Source organism: Erithacus rubecula (genome assembly GCF_903797595.1).
Source record: "Erithacus rubecula genome assembly, chromosome: 2".
In the NCBI taxonomy this organism is placed as follows: Eukaryota; Metazoa; Chordata; class Aves; order Passeriformes; family Muscicapidae; genus Erithacus; species Erithacus rubecula.
In genome coordinates this window covers 3,428,239-3,444,470 of record NC_136685.1, presented here as the reverse complement: position 1 = coordinate 3,444,470, position 16,232 = coordinate 3,428,239, and the positions used below count along the sequence as shown (strand labels likewise).

Below are 16,232 nucleotides of genomic sequence, written 5' to 3'. Positions count from 1 at the left end.
TTCTTATTAGCCTCATCCCAGGCTGGATGGGGTTTGGAGTAACTTGGTCCAGTGGAAGGTGTCCCTTTCCATGGTAGGGGTGGGAATAATGATATTTAGGGTCTCTTCCAACCCAAATCATTCTGTGATTAATCACTTCCATTTCAGTGGTCAAAAAAATTCTGTGCAATCCAAAGAGCTGATCTCCTGCAGACTGATTAAATCCTTCACAAAATGGAAGAACTTTTAGTACAGCAGTTCTTCTGAGCCTCCAAATGAGAACTCAACCCCCTTTTTCACTAGAACTTGGCACTCCTAAATTCTAGTTAATCTAGTCAGGAGAAAAACCCCTTTCTGAACAGATCAACATTACCACTGATATCATGAGGGATCATAAACCCTTTAGATTTAAGGTCTCTGTAGACTCCTCTTTTTTTGCATTTGAACTGACACTAAGCTTAAAAAATCCCCTCTTTTATGCATCCCTTTAATAGTTTTTCTCAATATTTGAAGCATTACCTTAAACTACACATCTCAGCATATTATCCAACCTCCCAGACTGGATATGACTTACTTACCCAAGACAGATAGTACTAAAATTCACATCATCCTGCAATTTGCAGTTTTTTATTGGTTTGTTGGGTTTTTTTTTCCCTCTAGTGCTTTTGGAGATGATGCAAAATCACCAAACCAGCCATCACACATATATTTTTCTTTTCTCTTTTGGAATCAGTTATTGGATTTTTAATTTTTTTTTGTTTGTTTTTTTTGGTTTTTTTTGTTTTGTTTTGTTTTGTTTTGTTATTCTAGTGTCTATCACTTTGTCAAAGCACTTTCTGGTTACCCAGAAACATTCAGCTGAGAAACAGCAGTGGCAAAGCAAAGTGTGAATCAGCAAAGAATCACTCAACCAGAAGATATTGGCAGACCAATGAAACTGGAAGGAGTTTATAAGGCTTAAACAGCTTTTGTACCACTAATAAAGCTCCTGTTATGGGCATTAACTGGACCAGGATATTAGGCTGCTAATTAAGCAAGCAAATGACAACAAGCACATTATTGCCACAGTTATCAGCACCTGCACAGGTATTCAGGAGAGCATTTCTAGCAGCAGAAGGGCACCACACATAAAGCTGAACTCTCCTGCTCATCAGAAGGTGCCTTATTGAGTTGGAAAGATGTCCAATGTCACAGCAAGTGACAGAGACTCAGGCTCATCCTCTCTGCAGCATAAATTCACGTGGTTTTACTATTAATTTATTTAAATTTTCATTGCTGGAGGGTTCTGAAGAGAACAGCTTGATCACATTTATTGGGGAACTCTCCCCAGTCCTTCCAGAAGTAAAGACAGAGAAGAAAGCCTGGAATCCTGCTGGGATACAAGTCTGACCTGCCAGAATTTTAGGTGGCAATTCCACACCAGCCATGTAGATCCAATAGCTAGTGAATAGCAAAATGAATTTACTAATTAGTGAATTAACTGTAAATCCATTTATGTTGGAGACCAATATATAGAACCCCCAAATAAATATCTTAAACTGTACAGCAAACTTACAGATGGATACAGTCAAGTGAAATATATCTTTTCCTGTGTGTCCCTTATAACAGACAAGGTGGAGAATCATAGAATTGTTTAGGTTAGAAAAGACCTCAGAGATCATCAAGTCCAACCCTTAACCCAGCACTGCCAAGGCCACCTCTGAAACATGTCCTCAAGTGCCACATTTACATGTGTTTTAAATCCCTCCAGGCATGGAGACTCCATGAAGCCCATTTCAATGCCTCACCTCCTTTTCCATAAGAAAATTCTTGCTAATATTCAATCTAAACATCTCCTGGTTCATCTTAGGGCTGTGTACTCTTGTTTGGTTCCTTGTTCCCTGGAGCAGACCCTGATCCCCCCTGGCTGTCCCCTCCTGTCAGGGAGTTGTGCAGAGCCACAAGGTTCCCCCTGAGCCTCCTTTTCTCCAGCTGAGCCCCTTCCCAGCTCTGTTCCCTTCCCTGGACACACTCCAGCTGCTCCATGTCCTTGTCCTAGAGCTGTCCCAGCACTGGAGGTGTCTCAGCTCAGGGGACAGGCACTGTCCTGCTCCTGCTGCCACCCCAGAGCTGGCACAGCCCAGGTGCCTTTGGCCTCTTGCCCACCTGGGCACACCTGGGCACACCTGGGCACATCTGGCTCGTGTCCAGCTGGGTCACGCCTGTTCATGACCCAGGAAGAAAAAGGAGCAGGAGATACCTTATGGCCTGGAGCCTCCAGGGTTTTCTTGACATGGAATGTTGTGTCCTTGTCTTTTACATGTGTTGCTTGAGGTGTTGCCACCCATAAATTCATTTCCAACTCCTGACAGACTGCCCACAACCAAACCAAAAATCTGGGGAGCCTAGAAAGCTTCTCAGCTCAGTGCACAAGTTAACTGGTGCAAGGACACAGGTGCAAGCCTGAGATGAATTCCCCTTGGAAAGGGTGTCAGTGTGTTGTTTTTTCACCTCCATGCCAAAAAGTCACCAGAATAGAAGCATCTTCCTAATGGGATTACCAGCCACAATTAGCACCATTTCCATTTGCCCTAAATAGCCAGTGATTTCACCGTGCCCTAAATAGCCACCAATCTACCTCTCTTTAATGTTAATGAAGTAGAAGAGTGCTGGGCACAGAGTATTTCTAATTCAGAGGATCCGAGGGAGCCTGCACGCATCATTAACGTGGAGAGCTTCATTATCAGAGGAAAGAGCCTTCCCCTGAACTTCTCCTGGCTTTATTTGAAAGAAACTAGGAGGCAATGGTCTTAATGCAAAATTAACCCTCCCTTTAAACTGCTGGAAGCCTTTACAGACTGTAAGGGGGAAAAAAAAAAGGATGACTCATTGTAAAGGCTGTATTTTTATATCAAAGCAGGTTTCAATTAAGGAGCAATTTGCTTTAGAAATATGGCAGGATTACAGGATAGGGCTTTACAGCCTGAGCCACAATTCACCAATTGTGACTGTATAAACTGTTATGTAATTTAGCTCAAATGCATTGAGCAGAACTGCTCGACAGATATGGGCCACAAAGGATTTGTTAAGCCAATCAACAACATGGAGTAGAACAAATATTAACTCTCCTGTTTATGTTTACCATTAACTTATTTATCCTAAGGGTCCATATCTGTGTGGATGAAGGCAGGCACTCTGTTTAGCTCTAAATGCTTTCTGTTTGTGTAATAATCCATTATGATTATCCCTCTTCAAAAACAGGAAACAATTTAGCATTGAACTTCAAATGGGACACCAAATGTTTATATCAAGAGTCCATGTTTATTGCTGGCCAAAGGGAGGCTAATTCCAAATTATGACCATATCAAACACTTTACAGGTTTAATCTTGGGCCCCAGACCAGCTCACTTTATTTTAATTGCCAAGAACTAAGAATTTTCAGCTGTTTTGAGTAAATCTGTGTATCTTTGTTGAGATAGCAAGCTCATTATTCAAATCTGTCTTTTATTATGAATCCTTAGCAGCAGTGATTTTTTTTTCATGCAAAAGTCTTTCAGGAAATAACCAGATCTTTAACCCTGATCCTGAGTCACCACAACAGGCTGAATTTTAAGTAAAAGGAAAATTGAGATGGTTTCCTAAGAATAGAAAGAGTTGTGACTGACAAGCCAAGATGGATTCATTCAGAGCAGAATTTCAGTTTGCTACCTCTGACTTCCAAAATCCCCCGTGTTCTTAAAATATTTCCCCAGATCCTACAGTTTTCAAGCTGATATTTTCAGAAAAACTAAAATCAGACAGAAATCCTGAACTGGAAAGTGGCTGGTAAGCAAACAGTTCAAATGTCTGCAGTGTGAGCATAGCAAAGACCAGAGGAGGAGCACTTGGTCACTCTGATTTCCCACATCAGGCAGAGCTCTAAAGAATCCCTGGAATCCAAGCCAGGCTGGATGGGTTTGGAGCAGCCTGGGGTAGTGGAAGGTGTCCCTGCTCATGGCAGAGGTAAAACAAGATGATCTTTAAGGTCCTTCTAACCCAAACCATTCTGTGATTTCAGGATCAATATGTTGGTTATTACAGGGAATCCCCACACCTGGCTCTGATCTATCCAGCCCATAAGAAGCATCCAACAGACTTGTCAGATTTCTCCTTGCAAGGAAAGAAAGCTTAGGACCAGAAAATGTTGCCTCAATGTTAAATTTATCTCCCTGCCCTTAGAAATACCTCAGATGGTGGTCAAGCTGAGAGGGAAGGCTTGAGGAAATATCATGTCTTGCATACTCATAACACTGTGCAGGGTCTGGCTTTGCTGCCCTTAGCTCTCACTGCAGGGTGAATGGAAAGGTGTCCTCCACTGGGAAACAAATTTCTCTTGGTGGGATGTCTGAAATGGCAGAAATGCAGCAGGGTAAAAGCTGAATCTCTAATGGTGAGCTGATAAGTTGGTAACTGAACAATCAATAATTTAATATTTGCCCTCCATGATACTTTAAAGGAGCACTGAGAGGATGGATTATGAGGAAAAGTGACCATGTAAGCAGCCCCCTGTGTGGGTACAATCATGTACATAGGGAGGACACATGGCCAGAGAGGAACTGAGGACATTGAGAGAAGAATTGTGGTTGTCAGGTTATTTCACAGTTTTGCTGAAGGCACCACAGAGTAAATATCAAAGGAAAAGCAAATCTAGTGTAACCATCTGAACCCTCTTCAAGATTCAAAGACACAGAAGTAGGGGGATACTATTTCATCAGCAGTGGGTGGGTTTGCAGCAAAAATGCATCATAAGAGAGGATGCTAGAGCTGATTTATGAGTTAAATGTATCAAATCAATCTTTTGCTCTGCAGCAGAAGTGGGGGACAACAAAAAGCTTAAACTGCAAGACTGGTGCTGAGCAAGTGTGGGAGTTTTGTATTGGGGTGGATGGTCCCCAGGGACAAACTAAGGAACTCTGTATAATCTGGTGTTACAGTTGCAGGTTATTTTGAGTGTGTGGGTGTACAGAGTCCTGCTAAGGGCAGCCAGCCACAGCCCTGAGCAGGACAGAGAGAGAATGGGGGTAAGGGAAAGAAGTGAGAGAGTGAGGTAAGAGAGGGGTGGTAGCAGTAAGAGAGATTTTCCCATTTACAATACAATAAATCTTCTGTGTTGAATATTCTAATTTCCACTAACCAATCTAACACAAGATACAAATTCTATAGCATTACATACAGCCTATCAGAATCATTACATTACCAGAGTGTGTTATGCTTTAAACTCTAAAAACTACTTTTTGGACCCTAGTAGGGTTTTCTCTTACCTTTGGAGCTGCTCTCCAGCAGAAGGCATTGTTCTATCAAAGGGGAATTACTTTTGCCTGGCCATCCTATTGTCTTCTAGTTATTTAGTACCTGAGGTTTGGTATCTCAAAGATGGCTTTCATTTCAATCTCACTTATGGTTTCTATATTCTCAGAATCTAAGCATTCATATTTGTAAGGTTTTCCTGGTTCATCCTTCCCAACAAGCAAGTCCAAGGCTTCCCCAGTGAGAAAAGGAGAGGAAATTAGGCAGAGCAAGAGGGAAATTCCCTTTTGGCAGCTGCAGCCACCAAGTGTTTGGAGTCCCCTTTGCCATGAGGGGCTGCCAGGCTGCAAATTATTCTAATGCTCTCCTCCTGTAAAAATTATGCATAATGTGAAGAAACTTTGAAAGTCACTTAATCACTTTGTGACAATTTTTTAAATGAAAATTTGTATTAATATTAATAGAGATTCATAGTTCCCTGATAATATGGGCAGCAGTGGCATTTGGAGCAGCCCTTTCTAGCCTGCAGCCATGCTGTGCTGTGCCACAGCATAAGCTGTGCTTCAGACCACTCAATAACTTTCTCACATATAAATTTATAAAGACTTTTATAAGCTCCAATTACATTTTTAAAAGACATAAAACCCCTCTTTAAAGTGTGCTCGCGTGACACATTAGTTTAACTTTCAACTGGACTTTGTGAAGAAGGGTTTTGTTACAGCAGTGCAAGCTTGGAAATGGATCCCCGTTTCCCTGGAAGCTGTTGAGTGAAGTAGCTCAGGACAGAGGGCTACAAAATGTTCAAGATAGTAATTTCCTTTTCAGAAAGGAGCTTCTATAGTTTTTCTCTATCAAAACACTGTTTTTTACCCAAACACATAGTTTATTTTGGGGGAAAGTGTCAATACAACACATGAATTCTGGTAAATTAAACAGCACAAAGATAGAGAGTCAATTGCCCACATTGTACTATAAATAATTAAAATTGTTCCTGACATTCTTTTAGCCCTATCCCTGTCAGCTCCCAGACTGGGCATCTTTCCTAAAGTTTAGTGCTGATGCAACATCTTGATGTTTTGGAGACTGAGATGGTTAAAAAAATGCCATGGCCGTGTCCAATTCTTGCCAGTTGCCCTCAGGGTCAAGGAATGATCCTGAGGTTGCTGAGGCAGAAGTTGCCATACTAGGTCTCCCCTCTAAAATTCATTCTTTGCCTCAACCTTCCAGATTTTTGGAACTGGAATCCCACCCCTGAAATTCAGGATAAGTTAAAAAAACCCACCATCTCAAGCCTCTCATGGTTTTTTTCTTTTTGAGGAGCACAGAAAATTCAACTTGCAGACCTGACAGGTCTCATTCCATGGCCTGGTAGAGCATGACAGAAAGATTTCTTCCAGAGAGATTTGTAACTTTTCTTGTCAGAAATTAAAGATAGCCAAGCAACAGTGCTTTTGTCTTTTCACTGAGATGAGATGGATCCAAGAGGAACTTGTTAGGATTTTTTTTCTTGTCACCCACCTACCTTTATTTTCTTTACTCAACCTCTGCCAATTGCTCCTAGTCATATTTTATTGTATTAATCCTAAACTATTCCCTTTTTATTGCAAACACTCTTCAAATACATCTGGATAAAATTCACCCATTCTTCTTTTCCCACCCCCTCATCCTCTGGTCTTGTTGTGTTTTATTAATTGACTCTTCATCCCCTCCAGCTCCTTTTTTTTCCTCATCCTGGTTTTCTCCTAGTCTCCTTTTGGAGCTCTGTCCATCTGAACAAAGTCTCCCTGACTCACCACACTCATTTGGCTGGATCTGACAGTCTTTCAACTAAACATGACAATGATTTGGGTGCTGGGAGCTGCTCAGGAGAGGATCTGGAAGCAGCACAGAGAGGATGCTCATGGTCTCTGGGGTTACTCTGCTGAGTACACATCCTCAGCAGGACAGGCTAGCAGCTTCTTCTTCTCAGACTGCCAAGATCTTTAATGTAAATTGACTCCCAGCTCATGCAGATGAATAATAAAGAAGCTAAATGAAGGGTACTTGGTTGAAACAAAACCTGAATTGAGAAGTCATTGATATGATTAATCATCGAATCTGGAATGATTTGGATTGGAAGGGACCTTAAAGTTGATTTAGTTCCAACTTCCTGCCATGGGGAGAGACTCCTTCTACTAGACCAGGTTGCTCCAATCTAGTCTAACCTAGCCTTGAGCACCTCCAGGGAAATTCTCTGCAGTTTACTTGGAAGATAAAATTTAGGTCTAGTTAAGTCTTCCAGAGTTAGCAGCAATGGTGTTGATGAACTCCTGATTCTATTTGCTCCTTACCCACCTTTTGATGTCAGGAGAAACAAGGTGCATTAAATATATTAATTATCATGAATTATTAACAATTACATCGTGGCAGTACCCAAAAGGACCCAAATCACTCTACAGGCAACATTTGGAGTAGCTCCATCTACTCACACAGCACCACCCCAAAGATCTTGCAGACCATTTCATCAAGGTAAACACAGACCAGAAAGGGAATTAATTCCCCAAGACCTCATGGTTAACTGCTTAGGCAAGACACCAAGAAGAGTTTTATTTTGCCTTCTACCCAGTATTCTTTTGGCTAAATCAGAGTGATTCCAAACTCTTGTATTTTAGCAGACTTTTGGTTTCATTATGTGACATAGTAATAAAAAGCAAAGCCTGCAGGAAGCTCAAAGTCTTGTAGTTTTGTCCTTCAACGGAACAACCAATTAGTTTTTTCCTGTTTGGGAAGGGGCTGGGTTTTTTTTCCCTTCTTCTTCTAAAACATGAATTATGGGGTAGACATGAATAATTAACAGCCCTCTGACAGAGCACTTCAGGATTTCTGCCTGTGTGCTACTAACCCGACACAGCAAAAAAATGGATAATTGTTCAGATTTGTACTTCAAAAAGAGAGTGAAATGCTGAGCAGGGGACTGGGAAGGAAAGATGAGCATGGAAAGAAAAGCACAAGTGATGTTTAGATCTCTGAAAGTCTTTTTCACCCTTATGTCAGAAATTTGCAGGTGTCCTCCATGAGTGATAGAAGTGGTGGCAGTTCTTGGCTGAATGGCATTTCTCCACTGGATCCCCTTAGCTGCCAGCTGGTGAAAGGCAGGGACAATTCCAGCTTGGAGAGAAGTGAACTGGGACAGAACTGGGAGTTGTGCAGGCACCAAAGCTGATGGGAACAACCTGGCTGCACCCCAGCACTGGATTAGTATTTTTATTGGAGCTCTTTCTAATTTCCCAAGCTATCAATGCTTCAGTGTGAGATCCAGATCTGACACAACATCTCCAGGAAATCCTTGTCCTTCTGCCATGGAGAGGCAGGCCATGGGAGACAGCACAGCAGATTAAGAGATGCCACTGCTCAGGCTTTAGACCTAGTTTAGGACCAAGCAGAGAGGCAGCAGTCCTGGGACTGAGCTCAGAGCAATCTCAGAATAACACATGGAAGCAAAACCCATGCTGTATTTTGGGAAGTGAAACAAATACTCACAAATGAAGATCCATTCGGTGGAAAACAAGGTGACTGCCACAGACACTGGCACCAGAAGCTTGGCTGAAGTTGGCACTGGCTGTGCAAGATGCTGCCAGGATATCTGTGGAAGGCAGGATGAGACTGCCCCTCTGCCCCGTGGTGGAGCCATCAAGATCCTCAAGGATGGCAGAGTGAGGAAAAGGGAAGGACACTTGGAAAGGGGAATTGGTGAAGGTCAGATGGTCAGCTGTCACTGTAAACCCACCTGTGGGGGACAAGCAGCATTTAAAAAAAAGCAGAATGGTCACTTCATGTAATAGGCCTGGAGACAACTCTCTGCAGGAAAAGATATGACCTTGCCTTTGGGAAAATGTCTGATGGGGGAAAAAAATGGGGAGATCCAGGAAAATACATAAAGATGGTTGTAGGAGTAGCTATTGTTGTGCTATGGCCAGAGTCACAAAATGTTCAAGATAGTAGTTTTCCTTTTCAGAAAAGAGCTTCAATAGTTTTTCTTTAGCAAAACACTCTTTTTCTCCCAAACAGGTAGTTTATTTGGGGGTAAGTGTCAATACAATGCATGAATTCTGGTAAATTAAACAGCACAAAGATAAAGAGCCAATTGCCCACATTGTATCATAAACAATTAAAATTATTCCAGACATTATTTTAGCTGGGACCTAACAGCCCTATCCCTGACAGCTCCCAGGCAGGGGATCTTTCCTAAAGGTTGGTGCTGATGCCAGACCAAACTCACCCAGTACCCTGCTGTGACTGTGGTGCAGACTCTCCTCATCCAGGTGCTGCTCCTGGCCCCACCAGCATCTCCTCAGCAACCCCAAACTCTCCTTCACAGAACCCACAGCCAAAATTACACACCATACAACAATGACTGTTACAGATCCTGTCTGCCTTTTCTTGAAGGTAAATTTTTTAGAGGTGAGTACATTTTGTAAATATACTTGACTCTCTTGTGTATGTGTAGCACCTGGCTGAATAAAGCCTTAGCTGAAAAGTGAGTCTGGATGATTTTTTCACTACTGAAACACAGATAGCTACTAAAACAATGAATATTCATGCAGGTTAAAATTTATGGGCACATTAATATTTACAGAAATGTCAGAAAATCTGGACTGTAACAAGTCAGCTTTGGTAGGAGTGTCCATACAACACATGGGTTACTATTTGAGTGTCCTATTCCCAGTTTTAGCCTGACCAAGTCAGATTTAATTATTCCTCTTGTCCTTTGATCTCATCTCCTGAAATCTTTTTTCTCTTCTATGTTATTGTAGGGCAGTCTTCATTTATATATAAATACATATTATTGCAATACAAGAGGCAGTTGCAGTTGGAACAATCTTCAAGGAGCCTTTGAGTACCTCTTCAAAGCTCAGAAGGATGCTTAGTTTACCCATTATCTTAGGCAAATTCACCTCAGGTTTAGGCTGGCTTGAGGTAGCAGCTTGGAGAAATTCTGCAAGGTTGTCTCACAGCTTTTTAAGAAATCATCACTCTTGAAATTCTACCTCCCAAAATGAAGATGCAGAAACAAGGCAGTGTATAAAACCCACTTCCACTGAGAAAACTCCATCAGTGCAAGAATCAGGCAACATTTGTCTTAAAATAAATGCAATATGTGGCTTCAGCTGAGTGATGAAGGCATATCCAGAAAGGCTGGGGAGAACCTGAAATCTCAGCCCATGCAGAGATTTCAATGGTCATCTGGGAAAACTATGAACTTGTAATGGGAGGGCATTTGGGAATCCTGAGAAATAAATATAGATCAGACTCACCCTGCCCTGGGTAACAGCCAGAACAAGTCCTGATTGCTGTGCAAGTGTCCACATCAAAGTTCCTGAAAGCTGTGCTGGAGATGAAGAGCTGGTATCTTTTGGGAGTTTTCAGTCCTGCAGACATGCAGGTCCTGTCCTGAAATGAAGGAAAAATCACCATGTGAACCACAGAGTCCTTAAGTGGTTTGGGTTGAAGGGACCTTAAAAGTCACCTTATTCCTACACTCTGCCATGAGCAGGGACATCTTGGACACCTGAAGGGAGAGGAAAGTGTGCATCCCCTGGTGAGAAATAATCCCCTAATAGCCACAGTGAGTGGACTTTACAGCCCTATTTTACTTTACCTTTTTTGTCCTGCAAGTGCAAATTTTTCCTGCTCTGCAAAGATGACTATTCTTATTTCTGTTCTGAGAAAAAAATCTGAGCACTGAGATTCAAAGGCATTTTATGTAATTTGAGATGGGGATGCATTTAAGCCAGGCTCTATGAGAAGCTCTAGAGGACTTCAGAGTCTATTAGAACTTAAAGAACCAGACAGGAAGAAAAACACAATGGCCAAACTGGATTTTGGGGTGACTGTAGTTCATGACACAGTGGAAGTGAACAATCCAATTGTCTTGGAACTGGGCTGGAAATAAAGATAGAGTTAGTGAGCAGCCTGGAGGAAGAAGGGCTGGCAGGAATCTATGATACTGTTTCTGAGGCCAATGAGTACTTGCAGAATATATCTCAAAAACCATAGTAAAGAATCAATCAAGAAATCCACCTTATGTGAAAACACCTGCAATTGAAAAGAAAATATGCAATGTAACTCTTATAATTAGATTATTACTTCAAAGAGAAGGTGCTTTATTCAGTCTTTGTAAGGTACATAGTTCCATCAGCTGTTTTATTTTGAGGCCAAAACATCAGGGGTGATAATCCTGGTCCTTGGGCCATTTTATTTCAAGTCACTGCTAAGCAGAAATCCCTGGTTTCTGGTAACAAATTGCTCAGAAAGTCTCTATTGGCTCTTTTCTTACACTTCTGGTTCTTCCATCCCATCCAATTTTCCATATTTTTAATAGATTAATTTTATTTAAACACATAGCAAATAGACCAGCATGAGACAGTAATTCCTTCCTTGTGTGTCTCAGAACTCTTTCTTCTTCCAGGAAGAAATGCTTCTCCTTAAATAGTCCCACAAAGACAATGAGCTGCTTCATGAGAACATGAAGGAGGATTTCTGAATGTCTAGGAAGTTAACAAAAATCTTTCACTTGCTTTTTACAGGTCCCGGATTTAGCCCTGTCACTAATGTTTGAATGGGTGAAAGCCCCAACTTTTCAATGCCCTGATATTTCCAGAAAACAACCTTGTTTTAAAAACACTTTTTCTTCCCAAAAATGGAAGAGAGGAATATCCAAGGTTCCCATGAAATTAATGTCACCAAGTTTTAATTGATATTAAAGAGACATCATGATTAAAGGGAGAATTACATACATTAAGATGTAAATTATGGCAAGGAGGTTCTTATCATGAGATAATCAAAGATAATCACCCCCCTGCAAGAAACAAGACACAGCATGAGTGCCTCTAAATCTCTTAGCAACTCTGGAGTTCTTCCATGGATCAGGCAAAGTAAAAACAAAGACATTCCACCCTTGGTGTGAGAGAAATTCACTGGGACATCACTGGGACACTGCAAGGTTGGACAGGTGAGTCAGGATTTTACCTGAACTCTCTACTTAGAACAGACCTGCTAAGGAGGTTTCTTTATGTGAGCATCTGAAGAAAACTCATTTAAAATATTTTTTTTTCTGCCAGTCAGAGAGAAAATTAATTTAATAAACAACAATAGAAAACTGAGCAGGGCAAAAATAATAATAATAAAAAAAAAAAGACCTCAAAATCATGAACAAGCAGCTGTGGCCAGTTGTAACTAAACTTCCATTGTTATCCGTGTTATTAATCTGTTAACAACCTGGTAGCACCCAAAGGACTTTGTCCAGCTGCCTAAAGAAATAGTGGAAGAAGAACATATTTAGTGCATAAATAAAATTATGTTTTTTCAGTGTTTTTCATTCTCAAGTAGAAAAAGTAACACTGTGTTCCAGGTGGACCAATGATACTCAGAGAGAGCAGAGGAAACCAAAATCTTGACAAGGATAAAAACCAAAGCTGGTGTTCCCTCTCACTATTCTCAAATCACTAAATTAAATCCATTTGTACATGGTTAAATGGTGCTAAATGCTAAAGATGTATAGGAATTTGTGTTAGAAAAACGTGATTAAATAAAAATTATGATTTCTCTCAAAAAGTCAAGTTGGATGAAATTCCAAGATTTTTTGAGACCATATAAAACCTGGAAATAAATCTGAGTAGGAAAAAAATTTGCATTTGTCTTGCCTAGATCCTTCACTTTTTTGTGTTTGTGATTTTGCTTTCACTTTTGAATGTTGTTTTAGAAAGAATATACAGGATTATGCCTTATAGTGTGAAATCTTGTGACAGTTTCTAATGAAAATAGAAAAAAACAGAGTCCTTGATTCAAATTAAAAAAAAAATCTTAAAAATTTCCAAGCTGAAATGAAAATATGTTTGGGGGTAAAAAAAACAAAACATAACCAGAACATAGAATAGAAATTTTTTTTTTTGCTAGGAAAGTGATGCATCTGGTTGTTGCTTGGGGTAACCTATTTAAAACCCAAGCTTTTCCCAAGCTGCCATGGAGCAGGGGCTGTTCTTCAGGTTGCTTTCTTATTTCTCAAAATTCCTATTGAAATGATGCTGTGAGGCTGAAGAGACATTGAAATATTCCCTGCAGTTCTTACCTTTTGCCCAAGGTGTCCATTTAAAACACTGTGAGACACAGAGATGTTCCCCAGGCTTTCCACAATGTCAATGCCAAAGTCTTTGCAAGCAGAAATCCAGAAATGCTGGAGTTCAAGGTTCCTGCTACTGAAAATCTACATAAAAGAAAAATAAAACAATCATAATAGATATCATCATCATCAAATAATAGAATGGTTTAGAAAGAATCTTAAAGACCATCTCATTCCAGTCCCTGCCATTGGCATTGACATTTCCCCATCCAACCTGGCCTTGAACACATCTGGAATGGGGCACCTAAAAAAAAGAAGATTGTTTCTAAAGGGACCTCATGGAAAGAAGAAGAATAAACTTAATTATTTGAGTGTTCTAGGTGAATCACATATAAAGAAATGGCAAGTTATGCAAAGAAAACAATGAACAACAACAAACCTGCAAATCACCTTTTTATTTTATTTCTTTTTATATAAAGAATGTCTTCCAGAAATTTAATGCATTAGCCTGAAATTCACACTGAAAAATTTGATACCTTCAGAAGAAGAGCCATAGGGATGGGTGAGGCTATAAAACCTTGCAGAGAAACACATACAAACTGTTCAGGTCTTCAGACAGGAATTAACAGGCTTCAAACTGTGAGTATGGGGAAAAAAAGTATCACATAATAAAGGGTGGTGTGGCTTTTTAAAATCAGATTAATTAATAATGAGCCATATTAGCCAGAGAACAAAGCTAGACAAATTCAAATAAATAAGAAGTGGAAAATTTTAAGAAGAATTTAAAAAAAAAAAATCCATGGAAGCCATTAGTTCCATAAAGGTAACATATCTACCTATTGGGATCTTCATGAACAGCTCAGATCCACTTTGAGAATTTTTCATTTGGCAACATGTTCTAGTGGAAGGTGTCCCCGTCCATTGCAGGGAAGATGGAATGAGATGGTTTTTAAGGTCCCTTCCAACCCAAACCATTCTAAAATTCCATGATTGCAGTAGCAGACAGATGCTAGATGATTACAGAGAACACCAGCTGGTGAAAGTAGCACTCATTCTGCAGCAAAAAGAATTCACACAAATCAAGTTTCTGGCTCTTTCATCAAATTAGGAGCCTTCAGGTGAGGGACATGGACATACAAGCACAAGAGCTTTTAGTCAGTGTGGAGGTGAGATATTTGGAAAGATCCTGAGCATCTCAGAAGTGGAGACAAACATACCTGTGCTCCCCCTTGGCAGCTCCAGGCTGTGAAATTGTTGAACTGAACACGAGAGTCTGGCAAATACTCTGGGTACACCAGCAACCCCTGCCTGTTGGAGAGAAAGCCATGGGGGCTGTTCCTTTACAGTGCATCTACTGCTGAGCAGATTTTTCTATTCATCATTTTTATATCTAAAATCTTAAATCTGTAAGAGTTTTCTGGATGAGATTTTATTTCTTAAAACCAAAGTCAAAAGTTTTCAGTGTTAGAACTACCAGAGTTAAACAGCAGTGTGCTGCCACTGGGAGGTTCTCACTACAAAAAACCCTCCCATGATCATGAGTTTTCAGCCAGAATCACCTTCAGATAAGCCTTACATGAATCTGGGCAGAAAATGCTTTTCTTTATGTTGGATGCAGTCCAAATGCTGCATCCCTGAATGCAGCACTTGGTTTGACTTGCTAAGAGATTTAAAATCCAGATTAATGTCCAGATTAACTCAAAATTCAGGTCCCCTCATTAGCAGATTTTCAGTACGTAATTTTTTAATACTCTTTCTGTTTTAGGGAAGTATTGGTTAAAACTTTTGTCAACAGCTATTCTTGGATATTAGAGGAACAATTATTGCATGAAATGTCACAGAACCATGGAACCATGGAGTGTTGGAAGGGACTTTAGAGATCATCTTGTTCCAGCACCCTGCCATGGGCAGGGACTCCTTCCACACAGATTCTGCCCTGCTCCAGACAACTCTGAAAGGGTGCAAAACAGGGAGGGAAAGCCTAGAGAGAGGGGCAAAGCTTTTTCTGCCCATCACTGCAATTATGGATTGCACAACCTGCTGGATCCCAGAAACCAGGAGATTTTGAGTTTTCTGGAGAACACTGCATTTGACCTGAGGCCTTGGAGACAACTTCTAAATATGAATGATGAAGTAAAAATTACAAGTGTGTAGTAAACTAGAATTGGGTGCATTCACACAATAATGGGGTTTAAATTTGAGGTTTTTACAGTATAGTAATAGGTATGGGACAAGATGAAGATTTTTGGGTGTTGCCTCTTTCTTTGTTCATCTTTCCTCTTCATGGTTTCAGGTAGTAGTTTCTGGTTGGTAAGTCAGTGTCACTCTAAGGGTCAGGGGGATCTAGTTATTGGGTCAAAAGGATAAATAATATAGGTGTTAATTCTCTCTTAGATTGTTTAGCTTTAAAAGATCTTGTAATAACTGGACTTGGGGCTTTTTTCCCTGCTTCTAGCAAGGAGCTGGAAGTGCTGTCATACCCTCTGTACTTTCTGATAGGATATAATAAACATCCAAGCCTGAATATGAGAAAAACTGTTTCAATCATGTTTTTGTTAATCCTGGCTCTGAAGGCAAACAGAGGAGACTGATGACAAACCCCTAATTAAGTGGTGCAAAGCCCCCACACCTCTGGCACAACAACCATTTGCTGAAGGAAAAGCTCTTTAACCAAATTCCCCAGGTACCTTGTGCAGGAGTGAGCTGTGTTCTCACTGAAGGACAGGAGAGGCATTTTGGATGGACCCTCAGGGGAGAGATGAAAGAAATAGCCATACCCAGCACCACACACTGTGTTACCCTGTGGAGAGGAATATGTGACTATGAAAACAATATTACCACAGATTTCTGGAGATTAAAATCAATTTTAAAACCACGCAAATTAAAATCC

At 40.6% G+C, this 16,232-nt stretch overlaps 1 protein-coding gene across 1 annotated transcript in view; it reads right to left on the bottom strand.

Moving 5' to 3' along the window:
* Positions 1-16,232, bottom strand: part of PKHD1 (PKHD1 ciliary IPT domain containing fibrocystin/polyductin) — a gene marked incomplete at its 3' end in the record, with an annotated part of 229,888 nt that overhangs the window by 103,284 nt on the left and 110,372 nt on the right. The window contains exons 43-47 of the mRNA XM_079298284.1: positions 16,030-16,142; positions 14,560-14,650; positions 13,352-13,486; positions 10,539-10,674; positions 8,764-9,010 (exon numbers count right to left, since the gene is read on the bottom strand). Coding sequence (XP_079154410.1) covers positions 8,764-9,010; positions 10,539-10,674; positions 13,352-13,486; positions 14,560-14,650; positions 16,030-16,142 — 722 coding nt within the window. The remainder of the gene's footprint in view (positions 1-8,763; positions 9,011-10,538; positions 10,675-13,351; positions 13,487-14,559; positions 14,651-16,029; positions 16,143-16,232) is intronic.